The following is a 21,529-nucleotide window of genomic DNA, read 5'->3' on the forward strand; positions in this document are numbered from 1 at the left end:
ATTATAGTCCAATTAATGTATTGCTTAGTGTTGTGTAGTGTAGTGGCTTTGCTGGCATGCATCCCCCCAAAAAAACGAAGCCCCAAAAGGGATTATATTTGAAAATAACAATAATTTCATACCTTGATTACATTGAGACATGATCAAATAGGCTATTCATGGGAATAATCGGCAACAGATTTCCTAAATAAAACATTAAAAAATACTGAATTGCTGGTGATTTTACAGCAATTTTATTTTATTTACCAAAACCTAAAATAAAATAAAAAATCCCAAACAAAATACTGCTCTGTCGTAGCTCAGTGGTTACTTTCAACACGTTCTATATCAGCAGCGGGCTCGAACCTTGGGCTCTCTCCAGCCAGTCACTTTTTCCTCACTGTAGCAATTTGATGGGTATTGAGCGGGGAAATAGAGACTACAACAAAACAAGACATAGTTACGGTGCATGCAGGCATAATTCATTTGGGAATTTAGATAGCCTACAAAGTAGTGAAACAGTGAACCCCTTCGGGACAAAATAACGTTTAATGTACTTGCCCACGGTCCCAGATTCAGGATCGGTTTTATATTGTATCTCCTTCTGATTTATACCTGGGTTGTGGTTAGAATGCTGATCCTAAGTCTGCACAGTTGATGAAGCCTGGTAAAGATGGCCACAACTCTAGATCCGTTTGATTTATCTTACCCGGCGCAATTTCGAGGAGCAGTGGAATGGTAAACAGGCTAAATCTGCTCACTGAGCGCGCCAGACGATGTAAATTAAGCGCACCGAAAATGTTGTACATGCGCAGACCATTCAGTCATTGGCGCAGACAGCCAGTAATGTTGACAAATTACGGGGGAGGGGCCAATTGCACGGTAAGTTGCTAAAATTGTCCGATCTTGTATATAGCTATTGTACAAATACTGTATTCTCGATGCAATTCAATGTTTCAAGCAGCGTTGTACAAATGCCTAATATTAGACATTTGCTTGGCTTTATTACTGGCTAAATAGGTAGTTTGCGTTAACTCACAACATTAGCTATAGCAGCTAGCGATAGCAAAGATGCTTTGTTGAACTGACCCGTCGTAGCTTGAAGGAACCGCTGGAATAATGCAGCTTTATGCTAATGCTAGCTACATATTCGTAATTTATACAACAAGTAAATATCGGCATGTGTTTTGGTTAGTTAATACTTTAGCAAGCTGGATTTGACATTTTGATATTTCGCTGCAGATGTTTGCATAACGTCTTTAGCAATATAATGCATCTGCTAAAGTCACTGGGTAACGTTAGCTAGTTATTTGTTGAATGAAATTCCACGCTCGCGGCTACATTGTAGGGTGCAACGTTGACTAACTATTGAAGGGGCCTAAAGAGTACTGTTATCACTCCAATCAAACACACAGTATAGCATGTTCGTTGAAGGCTTTCTATATTGTAGATGGATACACGCAGAGCCTGTACCAATGTTTGGAAATCAGAGGTTTCAGGTTTGTGATTGAGTTTCAGTAGCCTGGTTTGTTTTCCCAAAAAGATAACCAACTTGGCCTTCTTCCTCAAACCTGTTTAGCTCCCGGGTGAATGAAGGAGATTCTCTTTCCAGTTGACACTGTGAAAATGAAGGGGTGAGCTAACAATACATTGATTTAACCATAATCCATTTGAACCAAAGCTACTTCCACATGATTTGTTGTAATGAATTGAGTGTTGGGCTGGATGATCATATTCTAGTACAAGTTGAAAGAGCGGTGTGTTACTGTATATTAACATTGTTCTTCTCATTTTGTTATGTAGTCAACAGAAAAGCCCTGACCCAGATGAAAGTGCACATGTCATTGAAGAAGGTAACATCATGTAGAAAGGAAATAATGCCCCTCAAAACCTCAGAAGACAAATGACACCCATGGTATTTTCTTGCTTATATTATAGAGACTATGTATTCTGATTTTTGCTCTACCAGGTGCAGTGGCTACAGCTGATGACCCATCAGCTGCCATCGCCACCATTCAGTCTGCCGCCACCTTCTCCTCAGAGCATCCCATAAAGTATCTATTCAAGACTGAGGGAGCAGGGGGGCAGGTAGGGGAGCTGTACTACCCTCCCACTGGGCAGGTACAGTTGGGGAGAGCATGCTCTACAGGGCTCACTAGATCTAGCCGAAGTCCCTGAGCTAGAGCTCTGAGCCCAGCCAATGCCCAGCCACAGTTTTCTGAGGCTCAGTCTTCTGTCATTACTAATGACCGATTTGATGTTTCGCTCAACAAACCTGTGTGTTATCTTTTGCTGAAGGTGACATACAGAGTCATCCAGGTGTCTGATGGACAGTTGGAGGCTCAAACTGATGGAGCCACAGCGGTTAGTGTGCTCACTGGATTTCCTGCAGCCACACAGCCTATGACCCAGGTGAGAATTTATACGAGCAGGACTTGGGGGCCCTCCCAGCGGGGAACACTGGTTTGAAATTATGTAAAAAGAAGTCATTTCAACCTGTTTCTGGTTGAAATGACATACATTTCAATCAGTTTTGCCCACCAGGCTAGTAGTATTCAAAGTCGGATTCTGGAAATCAAACATAGCATTGTTTTTAATTTGTGATAATAAAGATTCTCTACTCTATTCTATTCCTCTATTTCTACTACCCACTGTATACAGTTTTGCTAGTTATTCAACACTGACAAAGGTGTCCTCTTGCTGTAGGCTGTGTTCTCTCAGTCCGAGGGGTTGGAGGGGGACGGCACTGAGACGCATTACACCTACTACCCTGCCACCATCGCTGATGCTTCACCAGGCACCATGGTAACCAGCGTGGTGCAGGCATCTGATACACATCTAAGTCAGAGCACTCCCACTGGTGAGGAGATTAAGGAGATTCAATTACATAGAAATAGAATTGCTAGATAGAATGAATATATCCTATTTCTATGCTCCATCAGGTTATGCATTTATTTCCAATTGGCTTCCCATTTAGATTGCCATTTAATATTGATACATTTATATTGACAATTTGAATTGAAGGAAGCAAGGGACTTATTTGTTTCAGGGCAGTTGTATGTGATGATGTCCCCCCAGGAAGTGCTGACTGGAGCCAACCAGAGGTCCATTGCACCTCGCACACAACCTTACAACACGTAAGCTGCCATTTTAATCAGTACAGTAGGTACTGGACTGGAGAAGCCAGGAGAATCATCACAGTTACCATATTAGTTAGTCACACTGTCCCATGTCCATTCATGAGTTTCTTTGTGTGTTGGGTCTTAATTACTTAGCCTTGTTACTGTTTTTAGCTGCATACAGTTGAAGTTGGAAGTTTACATACACCTTAGCCAAATACATTTAAACTCAGTTTTTCACAATTTCTGACATTTAATCCTAGTAAAAATTCCCTGTTAGGTCAGTTAGGATCACCACTTTATTTTAAGAATGTGAAATGTCAGAATAATTGTAGAGAGAATGATTTATTTCAGCTTTGATTTATTTCATCAAATTCCCAGTGGGTCAAAAGTTTACATACACTCAATTAGTATTTGGTAGCATTGCCTTTAAATTGTTTAACTTGGGTCAAACGTTTCGGGTAGCCTTCCACAAGCTTCGCACAATAATTTGGGTGAATTTTGTCCAATTCCTCCTGACAGAGCTGGTGTAACTGAGTCAGGTTTGTAGGCCTCCTTGCTCGCACACGCTTTTTCAGTTCTGCCCACACATTTTCTATAGGATTGAGGTTAGGGCTTTGTGATGGCCACTCCAATTACCTTGACTTTGTTGTCGTTATGCCCTTTTGCCACAACTTTGGAAGTATGCTTGGGGTCATTGTCCATTTGGAAGACCCATTTGCGACCGAGCTTTAACTTCCTGATTGATGTCTTGAGATGTTGCTTCAATATATCCACATAATTTTCCTTCCTCATGATGCCATCTATTTTGTGAAGTGCACCAGTCCCTCCTGCAGAAAAGCACCCCCACAGCATGATGCTGCCACCACCGTGCTTCACGGTTGGGATGGTTTTCTTCAGCTTGCAAGTGCCCCTTTTTTCCTCCAAACATAACAATGGTCATTATGGCCAAACAGTTCTATTTTTGTTTCATCAGACAAGAGGACATTTCTCCAAAAAGTACGATCTTTGTCCCCATGTGCAGTTGCAACCCGTAGTCTGGCTTTTTTATGGCAGTTTTGGAGCAGTGGCTTCTTCCTTGCTGAGCGGCCTTTCAGGTTATGTCGATATAGGACTCGTTTTACTGTGGATATAGATACTTTTGTACCTGTTTCCTCCAGCTTCGTCACAAGGTCCTTTGCTGTTGTTCTGGGATTGATTTGCACTTTTCGCACGAAGTACGTTCATTTCTAGGAGACAGAACGCGTCTCCTTCCTGAGCGGTATGACGGCTGCGTGGTCCCATGGTGTTTATACTTGCATACTATTATTTGTAAAGATAAACGTGGTACCTTCAGGCGTTTGGAAATTGCTCCCATGGATGAACCAGACTTGTGGAGGTCTACCATTTCTTTTGATTTTCCCATGATGTCAAGCAAAGAGGCACTGAGTTTGAAGGTAGGCTTTGAAATACTTCCACAGGTACACCTCCAATTGACTCAAATTATGTCAATTAGCCTTTCAGAAGCTTCTAAAGCCAAGACATAATTTTCTTGAATTTTCCAAGCTGTTTATAGGCTCAGTCAACTTAGTGTATGTAAACTTCTGACCCACTGGAATTGTGATACAGTGAATTATAAGTGAAATAATCTGTCTGTAAACAATTGTTGGAAAAATTACTTGTGTCATGCACAAAGTAGATGTTCTAACCAACTTGCCAAAACTATAGTTTGTTAACAAGAAATTTGTGGAGTGGTTGAAAAACGAGTTTTAATGACTCCAACCTAAGTGTATGTAAACTTCCGACTTCAACTGTATATGGATGTATGATGTGTATGACAATGGTTTACACTGTAATATATCTGTTTATTCATGTCTATACTGATTGTGTCTTGTAGAAAATCAGAGGTCCCACGTACTTCTAGAGATGACAAAAGGCGAGCCCAGCACAATGAGGGTGAGACCTAGATACCCATCATAAATTACTCATACAATACTTCATATGAAATGTCTCTTAAATGCTAGTTGGGTTTGCATGTCACGTTGAGCACAGAATCATCTGCCCTGCCTACTCAAATTTGTTATTGTGTAATTTGTCTCCCAAGTTGAACGTAGACGCAGGGACAAGATCAACAACTGGATTGTCACGCTCTCAAAGACTATCCCAGACTGCAACATTGACCCTACCAAGTCAGGGCAGGTCAGTATCAGCAATGAGGTCAGTATCACCATAAAATGGGTCACTCTCAAGTCTAATGTGTATGGTCAGCAGTTTTTCCTGACCATGTCACCTTACTAGAAAGAACTTAGCTATAAAAATGAGGACCTAGAGTTTTTCCTTGTCAGAACACATTCTCAGGAAAAACATCCTGGCCTTACATGGGAGATGGTGACACGGTCTTTCTGTTTTGGTCCAGAGTAAAGGTGGGATCCTCTCCAAAGCCTGTGACTATATCCAGGAGCTTCGGCAGAACAATCTCAGACTAGGGGATGACCTAAGCACCCTGGAGAGGCTCAGAATAGACAATCAACTACTGAGGCAGGAGGTAAGACACTACGGCTGTGTTTACACAGGCAGCCCAATTCTGATATTTTGCACAATTATTGTAGAAAGAGGTGATCTGATTGGTCTAAAGACCAATATGTGGGAAAATATCAGAATTGGGCTGCCTGTGTAAACGCAGCCTACTATGATTCATTCATGCTTTGTAATAGGTTCAGATTTGGATTTTGCTGATCAGGCCGTAGGATTAGTCAGTGAGAGATGTTTGTTCTATCATCAATCTTGTTCACCTACTTACTGCAACACTAATTGTATGCAGTCACACAGAACCACAGAAAAAATGTGTGTTGGAGATTGTAGTCAGACTGCGCAGCATCACTGATATACGAATCACCTTGCATCCAAACAACTTATTAACTACTTATAAAGTGATCAAGGTTAGGGGTTCTGCACCTCGCCGTGATCACACTGTACCTCTCACACATTCTGAAAAACGTGCAAACAAAATACCAAACCTTAGGACAGCTTTTCACGAAAATCCATGCATCAGCTGTAATAATAGGCTTTGTTTGAGCTGCTTTTCCCATCCAATTTTGAACAGGTAGAAGGCTGGAAATCCAAGAACCAGATTCTGAGGAACCAGATGCGACAGAATGGCATTGTTGGAGCAGCAAGCGCAGACCCTCAGTGAGGAGCAGCATGGGTAGTCCGGGGAGAGGAAGGATGTTAGATCATAGAATTTGAATATCTCAGTGGAGGGATGGTAGAATTAACTTGTGATAGAACTTTTGACCTCAAACCAGAAGAAAATTCTCACTTCACTACAAAAAGCGACCATACAAAATCAGTCTGAAGGAGTTTGTAGATAGGTCATTAATTGGTCACATTTTACATAAGGAAAACCATGTTAGCTCTTATAACTAAAGATTTTTCCCGCAGCTATTCAGCTGTCATGTACATACAATTGTTTAGCTTTTTTACCTTTGACACAATTGCGCTTCATTGTATCAAGTATATTTAGTAACTCTTAGAATAAGTCTCAAAATACATTTACATTTAATGCATATAGAGTATGAGATGTCCCCACTTCCAGAAATGGCTCAGCACTTTGTTTTTCTAAAGTTGTCAGCGTAAAATGTATTACAATGATATATATTGTAATAAAGGATCTTTGTATTGGTAAATGATGATGGAACTTAATAATTTAGTGAAAAACTTCATGGGATTGAGAGCTTTCTGTTCAGTTCACTTATTGAGTCCACTATGAACATCAGTTATATCATTCTGAGTTTTAATTTCATCATTAGTCAACCTAGTATATAATGTATGATTGTCATTAGCATTTTTTATTAAAAAATATACAAGTAATATGGATTTATGAACTATATTTTCTATTTTTATTGTTTCCTGAATGCATGCAATTTATGGGAACTCGCCAGCAGGGGTCATCATTCGGAGACACTGGCCCTTTAAGAATTAGGCTACAGTGTAGCAGTCATGAAGTCACATTTCAATGTGAAATCGTATGGGTACACCATTTTACTGTTTATTGTACTGTCTCGCATAAACCAAGGTATTTGATGTCGTTCACAAGTGAATAAGACTAGGGCAAAGAAAATGATCTGTATTTTATTGGTAGCTGGCCACGGCACTGTTCTAGAAACTCAGATTAAGGTAAATTGTTAATGTGAGCAAACGTGGTTGGTTCATTTCACAGCACAAGCAGGTCAATTCACAGAAAAACATAAATATGGCCATATACTGTGAGCTAGAGGAGGGAGAGAAGAGCAGCTCCAGGGGTATAGTGGAGGTATGCCCTGAGACCCACAGGTAGGCAACAGGAAAAATAATCTGTGGCAGAATTTATCTTGATACCAGTATATTGTTGATAACAGAACTCCCATTTGATATGGGTAATTTGCCACCAACAGAAAAGCCTAAAAGCCTAGGTATTTTAGGATAAATCGCTTCCTTGAGAAGCTACAGGAGGGAGTGACAGCATTGCTTCTAGCCAGTGTGGTGTTCTACTGCCTTCGCAAAGCCACACTGCCTTACATCTCAGATTTCCTCAGCCTGCAGCCACAAGCCCAAGACAGGACCTTCGGCAGGTTCTGGGTCAGTAAGGACTGGGAACATGGGAATGTTTGGATTTGGGTTCAGTTTTCAATTCAGTGACTTCCGGAAGTGAAATTAAATTAAATGAATTCATTGATAATTGCCTGTTGTTTTATATGAGGATTTTCTAGTCATGATTTTAATTTCAATTCACTTTCTGAATTGAAAACTGGATTACATTTACATTTACATTTTAGTCATTTAGCAGACGCTCTTATCCAGAGCGACTTACAGGAGCAATTAGGGTTAAGTGCCTTGCTCAAGGGCACATTTACGTCATTTAGCAGACGCTCTAGTCCAGAGCGACTCACAAATTGATGCATTCACCCTATAGCCAGTGGGATAACCACTTTACACTTTTTTTTTTTTGGGGGGGGGGGGGGGGGGGGTAGAAGGATTACTTTATCCTATCCCAGGTATTCCTTAAAGAGGTGGGGTTTCAAATGTCTCCGGAAGGTGGTGAGTGACTCCGCTGTGGGGGGGGGTGGTGGGGGGGGGGGGGGGGGGGGGTAGAAGGATAACTTTATCCTATCCCAGGTATTCCTTAAAGAGGTGGGGTTTCAAATGTCTCCGGAAGGTGGTGAGCGACTCCGCTGTGTGTGAGGGGGGGGGGGGTGGGGGGTAGAAGGATTACTTTATCCTATCCCAGGTATTCCTTAAAGAGGTGGGGTTTCAAATGTCTCCGGAAGGTGGTGAGTGACTCCGCTGTGGGGGGGGGGGGGGGGGGGGGTGGTGGGGGGGGGGGGGGGGGGGGGGGGGGGTAGAAGGATTACTTTATCCTATCCCAGGTATTCCTTAAAGAGGTGGGGTTTCAAATGTCTCCGGAAGGTGGTGAGCGACTCCGCTGTGTGTGAGGGGGGGGGGGGGGTGGGGGGTAGAAGGATTACTTTATCCTATCCCAGGTATTCCTTAAAGAGGTGGGGTTTCAAATGTCTCCGGAAGGTGGTGAGTGACTCCGCTGTGGGGTGGGGGGGGGGGGGGGTAGAAGGATTACTTTATCCTATCCCAGGTATTCCTTAAAGAGGTGGGGTTTCAAATGTCTCCGGAAGGTGGTGAGCGACTCCGCTGTGTGTGTGGGGGGGGGGGTAGAAGGATTGCTTTATCCTATCCCAGGTATTCCTTAAAGAGGTGGGGTTTCAAATGTCTCCGGAAGGTGGTGAGTGACTCCGCTGTCCTGGCGTCGTGAGGGAGCTTGTTCCACCATTGGGGTGCCAGAGCAGCGAACAGTTTTGACTGGGCTGAGCGGGAACTATGCTTCCGCAGAGGAAGGGGATTGACCCCAACCCTGGATATTACTGTAAGTCGCTCTGGATAAGAGCGTCTGCTAAATGACTAAAATGTAAAACGTACTGTCTATCAAATCGGTTAGCAACTAACACTCGCATCACGAGACTCCCTGTTTGTCTTTTCACCCAGGAGTGGATTATCAATGAGGAGAAGTTACCTGTGTTGGCATTAAACTGCCCTCAGGGTTCCAGCTCATTGGACAAGTGGTTGGTTGCTTTTTTCCTCAACCATACAGACTACTGTGGAGTTAACAGAATATGGTGTCATGTTATGGCATGAGATATGTAACTGTCTACTGGAGAGCATGTGAATAGATTGACAATCATTTAAGCATCACAATATAGTGGAAGGAAGGTGGTATGACTAGATGGTTAGCTCTATTGGAAAGAGTGATATGATGATGATGTATGTTGACGAGATTTATTTCTCTTCTGGATATCACAGGGGCTGTCAGACTACACCAAGTGGCTTGCCCACTATTCTGCCCAGCAACAGGAATGCCCTGCCAAACCTATAACATGCCGCTCATACGCAAGGTAGATTGCACCACTACAAAGACTTTCTGAAAAATAGTATTGATGGGTTGTTCTCTCACCTTTTGGACTCCTTCAGTGAATATGTCCTTTCAGGGAATGTGATCTAACATCATGTTTCACTTCCTCATAGTTGGACTGATGGGGAATCCTTCTGATGGCTTCAATGGGAAAACCATTGCCATGACCATCTCCAACTTCTGGGCTGAGGTCACACTGATGGAGAGCCAGACCCTGGTAACAGTCAGACTTGACTCCAGTTAATACAGTGCATTCGGAAAGTATTCAGACCCCTTCCCTTTTCCACATTTCGTTACATTACAGCCTAATTCTAAAGTGGATAAAAAAAGAAATCCTCATAAATCTACACACAATACCCCATAATGACAAAGCGAAAACAGGTTTTTAGACATTTCTGCTAATTTATTAAAAATATAAAACAGAAATACCTAGTTTACGTAAGTATTCAGACCCTTTGCAATGAAACTCGAAATTGAGCTCAGGTGCGTCCTGTTTCCATTGATCAACCTTGAGATGTTTATACAACTTGATTGGAGTCCACCTGTGGTAAATTCAATTGATTGGACATGATTTGGAAAGGCACACACCTGTCTATATAAGGTCCCACAGTTGACAGTCAGAGCAAAAACCAAGCCATGAGGTCGAAGGAATTGTCTGTAGAGCTCTGAGACAGGATTGTGTCGAGGCACAGATCTGGGGAAGGGTACCAAACATTTCTGCAGCATTGAAGGTCCCCAAGAACACCGTGGCCTCCATCATTCTTAAATGGAATACGTTTGGAACCACCAAGACTCTTCCTAGAGCTGGCCGCCCGGCCAAACTGAGCAATCGGGGGAGAAGGGCCTTGGTCAGGGAGGTGACCAAGAACACGATGGTCACTCTGACAGAGCTCCAGAGTTCCTCTGTGGAGATGGGAGAATCTTCCAGAAGGACAACCATCTCTGCAGCACTCCACCAATCAGGCCTTTATGGTAGAGTGGCCAGACGGAAGCCACTCCTCAGTAAAAGGCACATGAAAACCCGCTTGGAGTTTGCCAAAAGGCACCTAAAGGACTCTCAGACCATGAGAAACAAGATTCTCTGGTCTGATGAAACCAAGATTCAACTCTTTGGCCAAGCGTCACGTCTGGAGGAAACCTGGCACCATCCCTATGGTGTAGCATGGTGGTGGCAGCATCATGCTGTGGGGATGTTTTTCAGCGGCAGGGACTGGGAGACTAGTCAAATTCAGGGGAAAGATGAACGGAGCAAAGTACAGACAGATCCTTGATGAAAACCTGTTCCAGAGCGCTCAGGACAGCAGACTGGGGTGAAGGTTCACCTTCCAGCAGGACAACGACCCTAAGCACACAGCCAAGACAACGCGGCTTTGGGACAAGTCTCTGAATGTCCTTGAGTGGACCAGCCGGAGCCCGGACATGAACCCGATTGAACATCTCTGGAGAGATGCTTTTAGCGTCATACCCAAGAAGACTCCAGGCTGTAATCGCCGCCAAAGGTGCTTCAACAAATTACTGAGTAAAGGGTCTGAATACTTATGTAAATGTGATATTTAATTTTTTATGAATTTGCCAAAAATTCTAAAAACCTGTTTTTGTTTTGTCATTATGGGGTATTGTGTGTAGATTGATGAGGGTAAAAAACAATTGAATCAATTTTAGAGTAAGGCTGTAACGTAACAAAATGTGGAAAAAGTCAAGGGGTCTGAATACTTTCCATATGCACTGTACACGGCAGGAGAATACAAAATGCGTAGTGTCATCTCTGATCAAATTTTAAGGTATTCAACCATAAAGATAGTATGATTGATATGTTTGCTCTGTTTTCTTCAGGTTCTTCTGCCTCATCCACTCAATGACCCGACTGAATTTGGAAGCTTGCAGGATCTGTACTGTATCAGCCATAAGGAGGGGTCAGTGTAAAATCCCTAATGCAAGACATATATGCATGATGTTTACATGATGAATTCCCAAACCATATGTGTTATTTCATAGTTTTGATGTCTTCACTATTATTCTACAATGTAGAAAATAGTAAAACATTTAGAAAAACCCTTGAATGAGTAGGTGTGTCCAAACTTTTGACTGGTAATGTATGGTTCATGAGAATATTTTTTTAGCATTAGCATATGTGCTAACACGCCTCAATAGGTACAGTGCGGCCATATTTGAATGCAACCATTTTTTCTCTCAAAACCATTAAAGACTGATATAATGAGATATCAATTCCAAATTCAGTGTGGTTAATCTTGGGGACATCCATGATAGCGATGACAAGTTTCAAGTTGATAGGCCACTGTGGACGCATAAAATCTGATTTTTGATTTGTCAATAACTTAGCCATCTTTTGACCAATCCCTTAGCTTTTCTCAAACTAGTTAAGACATGTACTATGGGCCTACATTCCATATTTGGTGTCATTTGGTCCTATGGTTTATGAGAAGAAGATTTTTTAAGTATTTCTTGCATTTTGTAGCATATTAGCGTGTGTGCTAATATGCATATACTGTTGCCATATAGTGTTGCCATCTTTGAATGCATCAACGTCATTTCTCAAGCTCTTTATGGACTATTGTGAGTCCAAAGCTCGAATTTGGAGTAAATCTGACTTTTAGTCCATGAGAATATTTTTTTTATTATGATTTTAAGCATTAGCGTTATAAAGTCAAGAAAGTGTTGTTTCCTTATTTTTTAGGATATCAATGCAAACTTAACATGGTTCATCATGGTAATGGCTTTGATGACCCTAAAATGTTTCTTGTTGATAGGCCATTGTGGAGTGGATTTATGAAGGATTTAAATGGACAGGTAAAAAATGATTTCCTGATTTATCAATAACTCCATCTCTTAACCAATCCCGTATATATTTTCTCAGTTAAGTTAAGAGATGTACCATTGGCCTACATACCAAATATCTTCAGACATTTCCAAGATGGAGGAAAATCTATCCTGCTGGACCTTATAGGTCCTTGAGGCAAATTTGTTCAACATGAGGAAAGACACCTACATACAACGTTTCAAGTCTCTAGGTCAAACAGGGCGATGGATATGAGGGTTTAAGTGAGACTGCTTACAATAGTGCCACCTATAGGCCAATCGTTGCAATTCTTTTTGATCAAGTTACTCATGGCCTCTGGTAGTTCTGTCTGCCAAATTAGAAAAAAAAGTGACCAATCTATGCTTGATAACTGTGAACACCTGCAGGGGTGTCAAACTCATTCCATGGAGGGCCAAGTGTCTGCAGGTTTTTGTTTTTTTCCTTTCAATTAAGACCTAGACAACCAGGTGACCTTAATTCAGCAGTCAAATACAAGGGTGGAGCGAACACCCGCAGACACTCGGCCCTACGTGGAATGAGTTTGACATGTGTGGCCTAATGATTAATGATAATGATTTTTGAAAGGTAATTCATTTCTTTAGGGGTATGAGAGTTTGTGCATGTGTGTTTTTAAAGGTACCTGTGGATATCTTTGTGCATCCTCTTGCAAATAACTAGAGCTGAACATTTATGTATACATTATGTAACTCTGAGTTTACAATTAACCTTTTACATGTTCATGTTTGTGTGTTGACTGTACACAGGGGATTACACTCCTATGGCCATGAGCAGTCTTCCACCATTCTGGTTAGTTTATCTGAGTGATCCCAGTGACTCTGGTCGGATTCACAGCAACGTCAGACAGCGCTGGCTCAACGGTAAGACACACACACGGTAAGCTCGGTTGGCAGGCAGCAATGTTCACCAAGGTCGAGGTCAATTCCATTTCGACTTTGTTTACTTCCTGCATTGATGGAATTATCACTTCATCAATTTTAAACTGTAGGCTAGAGGAATCAGATGATAATGAACAGGAATACCTTTGTTCTCTATCCGTATTAAGTCTCTCTGTCCACCTTTTTTTTCAGGAGAAGCTGAAGTGGTTGAGGCCATGAAGTATTTTGCTGAGTTCACAGATCAAGCCAGGTTTGTGTGAGATGTTTGGAGGCACACAGGTTCAGTGGCAGTAGTGCCCCTGGTGCGATAGCAATGGCACAACATCAGTGGATGGTAGTTATGGGATTTGAACCAGCAGCCCTCGAGTGCTGGTCTGCCCCTCTAACCTCTGTCTACATACTACCCCACAGAGTTCTTGCCTGTCTCTTTGATATGGCTTAAATATCTAATCTAGGATCTTCAGCACAACAAATTCTTAACATTAAAAAATATATATATATATATATATATTTGCAGGACGTAACATATCATACGAAATGGATGATGTAGTACACAAAAAAACAGGGACCACTTTTGGCTTGTAAGCACCACTCAAAACTACTGGCTGAAATTATACACTCTCAAACTTTTGTATCTTTAAGTGAGCATTACCTGGGAATGAAAAGGTTGGGTTCTCTTGTCCTCCACAGGGTTGCGCTGCAGGGAATGGACTGGAGCAGGCTGGCCCAGTTGATGGATGAGAACTTTGAGCTGCGACGGTAAAGACAAGCGTGACATCCTTTGAGTCTGTCATTGGTTTGAGGAAGTTAATCTCTTTGCTCCCATGAAGTGGGCTTTTATATCTGTGACCTTGGAAAGATAAAACATGATCGCCAACTGTCATAGAGACAGAAGATTTTCCTGACCACATGACCTGATCAGGAAAAACTCTTGGCCCTAAAGAGTTAATTGTCATCAATGAACAACATGATTTTACATAGTAAGATGTAAGGGCAACTTTTTGTTCAGACAGGAAACCACTAATACTGGAACGAACTCTGTCCTATAGGTCTGCGTACACAGAAGACCGTTTGGGACCAGGCAATCAAGATGGTGCAACTGGCAAGACAGGTAAAGTATAGAGTTACAATTTCCAAGAATATCTTATATTTTCCTATGATGTTTCTTTGTACTTTTTGTTTATCATTTGGTGTGTTTGCTTGCATTGCTTGCCAATGTAGTTTGGCTCAGCTGCGAAACTACCCGGCAGTGGTGGGGCTGTAGTGGGCTTATGTCTGGATCAAGGAAGACTGGTAAGACATCTTAAACAACACTGTATACTGTATGCGCGGTGGAATCAATGTAAAAGAGCTTAATTATTTTTCATACTTTGGTCACTTTATTTTGATAATCCCGTATAGATGGTTAATTGATGCTCAAACTATCAACTGCAACTCTGTTATATAACTCGACTTAACTTGAAACACCACAGCTTCCTAGGGTTAGGGCTAAAGTTTGTTGATAGTTACTTTAGCATCTATAAATTGGTCCATCTGTAGGCTCTATGTAGAGGACTATCCAAATACAGTGTCACCCATACAGTAGTAATGTTGTGCCTGTCTTTGCTTTGACACTAGGTGGAGCTGAGGAAAGCGTTCCAAGAGGCTGGCTGTGTGTTCTGTGTGATTGTGCCATATAACCCATCTGATACCATTGGAACCAACAGCCAAGGCTGATTATCTATAATGGACGTTTTAATAATCAATCAAATGTAATATCTGTAGCTAAAATAACACAACATTATATATTTTTGTTCATGTGGGCAGATTTGTAGCCAATTATTTCCTGTGTGAATGGTTTATAATGAGGCAGTTGTGAAATGAATGTGCCTTGTAATGGTTTGTGAGTCATTTTATAAATGTAACACATTGTCTTTTTATGAACATTGAATAAATATGGATTATTAATTTATTAGGCAAATGCAGTGTATTAGTAGCCTAATTTCACTTATTTATTTCATCTACCATATTAGGCTGGGTCTAACGTTACTCTGTATTACATATTGCTCACTTTATCTAAAATTCCCTTTTATTTTTGGACTCAAACGTAACCTAACGTTTTGAGGACACAAATTGTAAACATCAAAGCTATACTGAATAGCCTATTATTATGATAGTATGGCTACTGTAATTTAGGACACTCCTTGGGTCCCAGACAGAGTACAGGCGAAAATTAATAATAGATCCCGTGCGCTCTGCACGTATCTTTCCGTTTTAAACACAAAACGCAGCAGCAGACATCATTTGAGTTTCTGGGGGCGGAGAGGGAGCTCCCGCAACCGCACTTGCTCACAAAAATAATCGGTTGTAGTCTATTAGTTATATTTCCCCACCACTCGCAACAGTATCGTAGACCTAGTCTGAAAACCAATGGAATCATGGCTGCAAAAGAGGATCTCTACAGCAAAATCATCCCGCGAAGACTTCGGCCGAAAGTACCCGGCACTGTGAAATATGGATCGAATTTGGAGGTCCTCTTATCGATGGGTTTCCCCAAAGTCAGGGCGTAAGTAGGCTACTGTGTACTTTATCCGAGTCACTCGTAGAGGTGAACACTAGCTCTTTGGGTATAGTTTTAGCATTTGTTAAAATTACAATTTGTATTTTGTTAAAAAATACAATGTTTTCTGACGCACTGTCGTATTTCACCTATGGAGGCAATCTTTTGATCCACATTATCTTTCTCACCATGCGCAATTGGCTGGCAATTGCCTACTTTTCCTCATTAAACTCTCACGCAACCTGGACCCGGGTAGGGGAAGACGTATCATACTAAACTAAAATCCGGGACACTCAAATTAGTATGATATGTTACGTTGGTATGGTATGTATTAATTTGTGGATCCATTTTGAATGAAGCGTTACCAATTACAATTCGTATGATATGTTACGCTTTGCAATTCGTACAATATGTTACGAATTTGCAATAAGTACAGTGCCTTCAGAAAGTATTCACACCCCTTGACTTTTGTTACAGCCTGAATTTAAAATTGATTACATTTAGATTTTCTATCACTGGCCTACACACATTACTCCATAATGTCAGTGGAATTATGCTTTTAGACATTTTTACAAATGAATTAAAAAAGAAAAGCTGAAATGACTTGAGTCAATAAGTATTCAACCCCTTTGTTATGGCAAGCCTAAATAAGTTCAGGAGGAAAAATGTGTCACATAATAAGTTGCATGGACTCACTCTGTTTAACATGATTTTTGAATGACTACCTCATCTCTGTACACCACACATACAATTATCTGTAAGGTCTCTTAGTCGAGCAGTGAACTTCAAACACAGATTCAACCACAAAGACCAGGGTCGTTTTCCAATGCCTCACAAAGAAGGGCACCTATTGGTAGATGGTAAAAAAATGAAAGAAAAAAAGCAGACATTGAAAAATCCCTTTGCGCATGGTGAAGTTAATAATTATACTTTGGTATCAATATACCCAGTCACTACAAAGATACAGGCATCCATCCTAACTCAGTTGCTGGAGGGGAAGGAAACCACTCAGGGATTTCACCATGAGGCCAATGGTGACTTTAAAACAGAAGCAGAGTTTAATGGCTGTGATAGGAGAAAACTGAGGATGGATCAACAACATTGTAGTTACTCCACAAAACTAACCTAAATGAGTGAAAAGAAGGAAGCTTGTACAGAATAAAATATTCCAAAACATGCATCCTGTTTGCAATAACCCACTAATGTAAAACTGCCAAAATTTGGCAAAGAAATTAAATTTATGTCCTGAATACAAAGTGTTATGTTAGGGAAAAATCCAACACAACACATCACTGAGTACCACTCTTCATATTTTCAAGCATGGTGGTGGCTGAATCATGTTATTGGTATGCTTGTCATTGGCAAGGACTAGGGAATTTTTAAGGATAAAAAAAATGGAATAGAGCTAAGCACAGGTAAAATCCTAAAGAAAAACCTGGTTCAGTCTGCTTTCCAACAGACACTGGGAGACAAATTCACCTTTCAGCAGGACAATAACCTAAAATACAAGGCCAAATATATACTGGAGTTGCTTACCAAGACGACATTGAATGTTCCTGAGTGGCCTAGTTACAGTTTTGACTTAAATCAGCTTGAGAATCTATGGCAAGACTTGAAAATGGCTGTCTAGCAATGATCAACAACCAACTTGACAGAGCTTGAAGAATTTAAAAAATAATAATGTGCAAATATTGTTAAATCCAGTTGTGTAAAGCTCTTAGAGACTTACCCAGAAAGACACAGCTATAATCGCTGCCAAAAGGTGATTCTAACGTGTTGACTCAGGGGTGTGAATACTTATGTAAATTAGATATTTATATATTTCAATTTTCAATACATTTGCAAACATTTCTAATAACATGTTTTCACTTTGTCATTATGGGGTATTGTGTGTAGATGGGTGAGGAAAAAATATATTTAATCATTTTTTAATTGAGGTTCTAACACGGCAAAATGTGGAATAAGTCAAGGGGTAGGAATACTTTCTGAAGGAACTGTATGATAAATTGGAAGTTAGTGGCTGTACAGTAACATGCTTTACAAGACGTCAGATCTCTGGCTCTGCGGTTCACAGCGCTGTATGGGTTTTACAAGCAGCCCATAAATCATTACATTTGACCACTAACGGTTGATTAAAAACAAAAATCAACACTAGACAATCAAGACAAACAACCAACACCATTAAAACAAGCAACCCAACGGTTTCTAATTAGGAGCTAATTACTACTTTTTAGCTACTTTGCAACTACTTAGCATGTTAACTAACCCTTCCCCTAACCTTAACCCTTTAACTTAACTCCTAACCTTAACGCCTAACCCCTAGCTTAGCTAACGTTAGCCACCTAGCTAACATTAGCCACAACAAATTGGAATTCATAACGTATCATACGTAAATCAAATTCGGAATATATTGTACAAATTGTTATTTGTAACATTTCATACAAATTGTAATTCGTAACATATCATACTAAAAGGATCCACAAATTAATACATACCATACCAAACTTAACATATCATACTAATTTGAGTGTCCCGGATTTTTGTTTACAATATTACGTCTAGTCTATGAAACCAAGCTGTTTTAAGAGGTCACTTCATAGGCTACTGTAATCATGAATGTTGCTCTTGGTCTGGGTTGGAGTTTGGTGCACAATAGGCATTGATGGTAGTTGGTAGAGACTGTATATAAGATGGAATTCTAATAAATGCTGATGGTATTGATGAGATGAGATACTCTTCACTTACACAGATATGATAGCCAACAGAAAACATTTTTAAGTCTGGAAGAAACTGAAATTTCATGACCTTGAGAGCGAGAGAGACTGTGTGTGTGTGTCATGGATCACGCTCAATCTTATGTTTTGAACTGAATGGATTGACTGTTCTTGATGTGACCAAATTACTGCAGCACAGTGTACAACTGTTATGTCAGCTGGGTACTCACTAGGAGAGACTCACAGACAGACTCACCATGTAAGGAAGCATTTACAGTTGTCCTAATGTCACCATTATAGAGAGTAAATACATTGTTAACTTTTCAAACGTATATCAATTGTATAATTTCTATGTGATCAGGATCACAACCCACATCATTGCTCAGTAAAATATGAAACGTGCGTCCCAGTGGTTATGATCATAGTTATTCACAATAGTATTGTTTTACTTCTCATATTTTTAAGTCCCAGTCTCAAGTCTGTATTACTTCCTATACATTGAGGTCAGATGTCTTAGGGAGTCTGACGTGACTTGCATGCTGAATGGTCACAGACATTACGCATTCGCGCGCACACACACACACAGCAGTAGGAATGCCTCGAGGCTCCCTTTGTCAGCAGAGAGAGAAAGAAAGAGAGAGAGAGAATGCCTAGAAGCTGTGAGAGAAGCCACAAGCTCTTTTACATTAGACAGCCCGTGACTGCTTGGCCATGACAGAGCAAGTTATTAATAGCCTCTTCCTCTCCGTCTCTCTCTATCTCCCTCACTCAAGTATTGACCCACTACATTTCCTGACCGACTTAAAGGGACATGCCCTAGGAGATCGTCATATCTGCCACCTCTGTCACTGACTAGTGTTTTGGTCCAGGGAGGGGGAGAAGGGGTTGCCTGAGAGCGTGTTGGATTCACTGGATGCTGTGAATGGACTGAAATAGTCAAGCAGTCTGATTCTTAGATGCTTAGGAGAATGGCAATGCAGAAGGGGAACAAAGCTGGGTCAGCATCAACTGACATTTACTAGATAATCTCTGGTGGGATGAACCACAGTAGCTACAGTGTGTGAGAGATATCATTGAGGAGTGAAAGAGCAAAAGGCAACAATGAACCGAATAACATCTGGGATGTTGAAACCCACAGTCACAAGGTGAAAAACTCAGACTTGCTTTCTGCACATAGTCATTTTGCCAAACATACAACCCTTCAACAGGGTTTTGATTCCAGTCGTAACAAGCGGTGCGTGCTGTGCACTCCCAAAACAAAGATAAATATAACTGCAAGCAGCCATGCCAGGGCTCACGCTTTGGCCCCATAGCGCCCCCATCAGAACTTCTGTACTCCTTACCACGCTTGCCAAATATCAGAACTCAACATCGAAGAGATCATACAATATGCTTCGGATGTATTTTGGACCAATTTTAATGATGTTGACTACTTTAAACGTCTTCTTCTCCACAACTGCTAGACTGATTGGCACCAAATTTGGTATGTAGCATCTATGTACACATGTCTTTAAACACAATATATTCCAGGACTCTAGCTCAAACAATAAGTCCGCTATGAGCCAATAAGCTTGCATTAATGGTTTTTCCTGCCAAACGGTGCCACCATGTAGCCAAACTGAACCATACTATACAGGTTAGCTGGACTCATATCCCCGAGCATGTGTGCCAAATATGATCACAGTCAAACAGATCAAGAGATGTAAACATGTACCCGTTATAGCGCCACCGTGTGGTTGACCTGAATGTGCTTGCATACGTTGAGTATTGACAGTGTTTGGGACATGAAGTGTATCAAGTTTTGTTACAATATGAATATCTGTGTGTGATTTATATGCATTTATGTGCCAGACCACGCCCACATTCATGTTTATTAGTCAGTAGTGGCCATGTTGTTTGAGATGCTAGCCTAGAAAATAATGGGTTGAGACCTTGGTCCATACATGCTATATATTATGTTTTGCGCAAATCGGTCATTCGGTGCCAGAGGAGTAGCGTTTTAACAAAAAATTCAAAATGGCAGAAAATCCATCATTGCGGACCTTATGGATCCTTGAGGCTAATTTGTTCCTTGTGAGGAGCGGGACCTATATACCGACCTTTCAAAATTTGCATAACCTTTCAATTGCTTGTTATATCGCCAACATCTGGCCAATTGGCATGTAATTGCATGAGAGAGTGTGGCCCATGGGCCTTTACCATCATGCCAAGTTGCACCCTCCTAGACCTACTATCTCACGGGAATTTGCATCTTTTACCAAATCAAATCAAATCAAAATGTCAATGTAAATAGTCCGGGTGGCCATTTGATTAATTGTTCAGCAGTCTTATGGCTTGGGGGTAGAAGCTGTTAAGGAGCCTTTTGGACCTAGACTTGGCACTCTGGTACCGCTTGCCGTGCGGTAGCAGAGAGAACAGTCTATGACTTGGATGACTGGAGTCTTTGACAATTTTTTGTGCCTTCCTCTGACACCGCCTAGTATATAGGTCCTGGATGGCAGGAAGCTTGGCCCCAGTGATGTACTGGGCCATACGCATTACCCTCTGTAGCGCCTTACGGTCAGATGCCGAGCAGTTGCCATACTATGCGGTGATGCAACCGGTCAGGATGCTCTCGATGGTGCAGCTTTAGAACTTTTTGAGGATCTAGGGACCCATGCCAAATCTTTTCAGTCTCCTGAGGGGAAAAGGTGTTGTCGTGCCCTCTTCATGACTGTCTTGGTGTGTTTGGACCATAATAGTTTGTTGGTGATGTGGACACCAAGGAACTTGAAACTCTCTACCCACTCCACTAGAGCCCAGTTGATGTGAATGGGGGCGTGTTCGGCCCTCCTTTTCCTGTAGTCCATGATCAGCTCCTTTGTCTTGCTCACGTTGAGGGAGAGGTTGTTGTCCTGGCACCACAATGCCAGGTCTCTGACCTCCTCCCTATAGGCTGTCTCATCGTTGTCGGTGATCAGGCCTACCACTGCTGTGTCGTCGGCAAACGTAATGATGGTGTTGGAGTCGTGCTTGGCCACGCAGTCAT

The 21,529-nt window shown here is 41.4% G+C and overlaps 2 protein-coding genes and 1 pseudogene across 7 annotated transcripts in view; all 3 read left to right on the top strand.

Annotated features, from left to right (window-relative positions):
* Positions 1 to 811: 811 nt before the first annotated feature.
* Positions 812 to 6,952, top strand: LOC311101671 (upstream stimulatory factor 1-like). Of its 4 annotated transcripts, none has more exons than XM_084142821.1 (11): positions 812 to 861; positions 1,559 to 1,613; positions 1,783 to 1,832; positions 1,949 to 2,100; positions 2,278 to 2,391; positions 2,686 to 2,839; positions 3,029 to 3,116; positions 4,975 to 5,033; positions 5,182 to 5,294; positions 5,494 to 5,622; positions 6,181 to 6,952. In XM_084142821.1, exons 2-11 carry the CDS (start codon positions 1,570 to 1,572, stop codon positions 6,268 to 6,270), a joined length of 993 nt encoding a protein of 330 aa, XP_083998947.1. In that variant the 5' UTR covers positions 812 to 861; positions 1,559 to 1,569; the 3' UTR covers positions 6,271 to 6,952. The 4 variants fall into 4 exon arrangements, with proteins under 4 accessions (XP_083998947.1, XP_083998949.1, XP_083998946.1 ...); XM_084142823.1 differs by having other exon boundaries at positions 822 to 861; positions 5,182 to 5,276; positions 6,181 to 6,930; XM_084142820.1 differs by having other exon boundaries at positions 832 to 861; positions 1,949 to 2,067; positions 6,181 to 6,930.
* Positions 6,953 to 7,329: 377 nt separating this feature from the next.
* Positions 7,330 to 14,964, top strand: LOC311101535 (annotated as a pseudogene). Its single transcript has 12 exons — positions 7,330 to 7,409; positions 7,538 to 7,694; positions 9,111 to 9,187; positions 9,426 to 9,517; positions 9,648 to 9,751; positions 11,368 to 11,447; positions 13,145 to 13,230; positions 13,441 to 13,498; positions 13,939 to 14,007; positions 14,298 to 14,359; positions 14,470 to 14,541; positions 14,866 to 14,964. The product of its transcript is annotated as an uncharacterized misc_RNA (transcript).
* A 701-nt stretch (positions 14,965 to 15,665) lies between these two features.
* The window catches only part of LOC311101773 (ubiquitin-associated and SH3 domain-containing protein B-like), a gene marked incomplete at its 5' end in the record, with an annotated part of 48,467 nt that continues 42,603 nt past the window's right edge, over positions 15,666 to 21,529 (top strand). For both annotated transcript variants that reach the window (XM_084142960.1, XM_084142959.1), the window contains one exon: positions 15,666 to 15,793. In XM_084142960.1, coding sequence (XP_083999086.1) covers positions 15,666 to 15,793 — 128 coding nt within the window. The remainder of the gene's footprint in view (positions 15,794 to 21,529) is intronic.

This window comes from Coregonus lavaretus, assembly GCF_964263955.1.
Source record: "Coregonus lavaretus genome assembly, chromosome: 26".
Lineage (NCBI taxonomy): Eukaryota > Metazoa > Chordata > Actinopteri > Salmoniformes > Salmonidae > Coregonus > Coregonus lavaretus.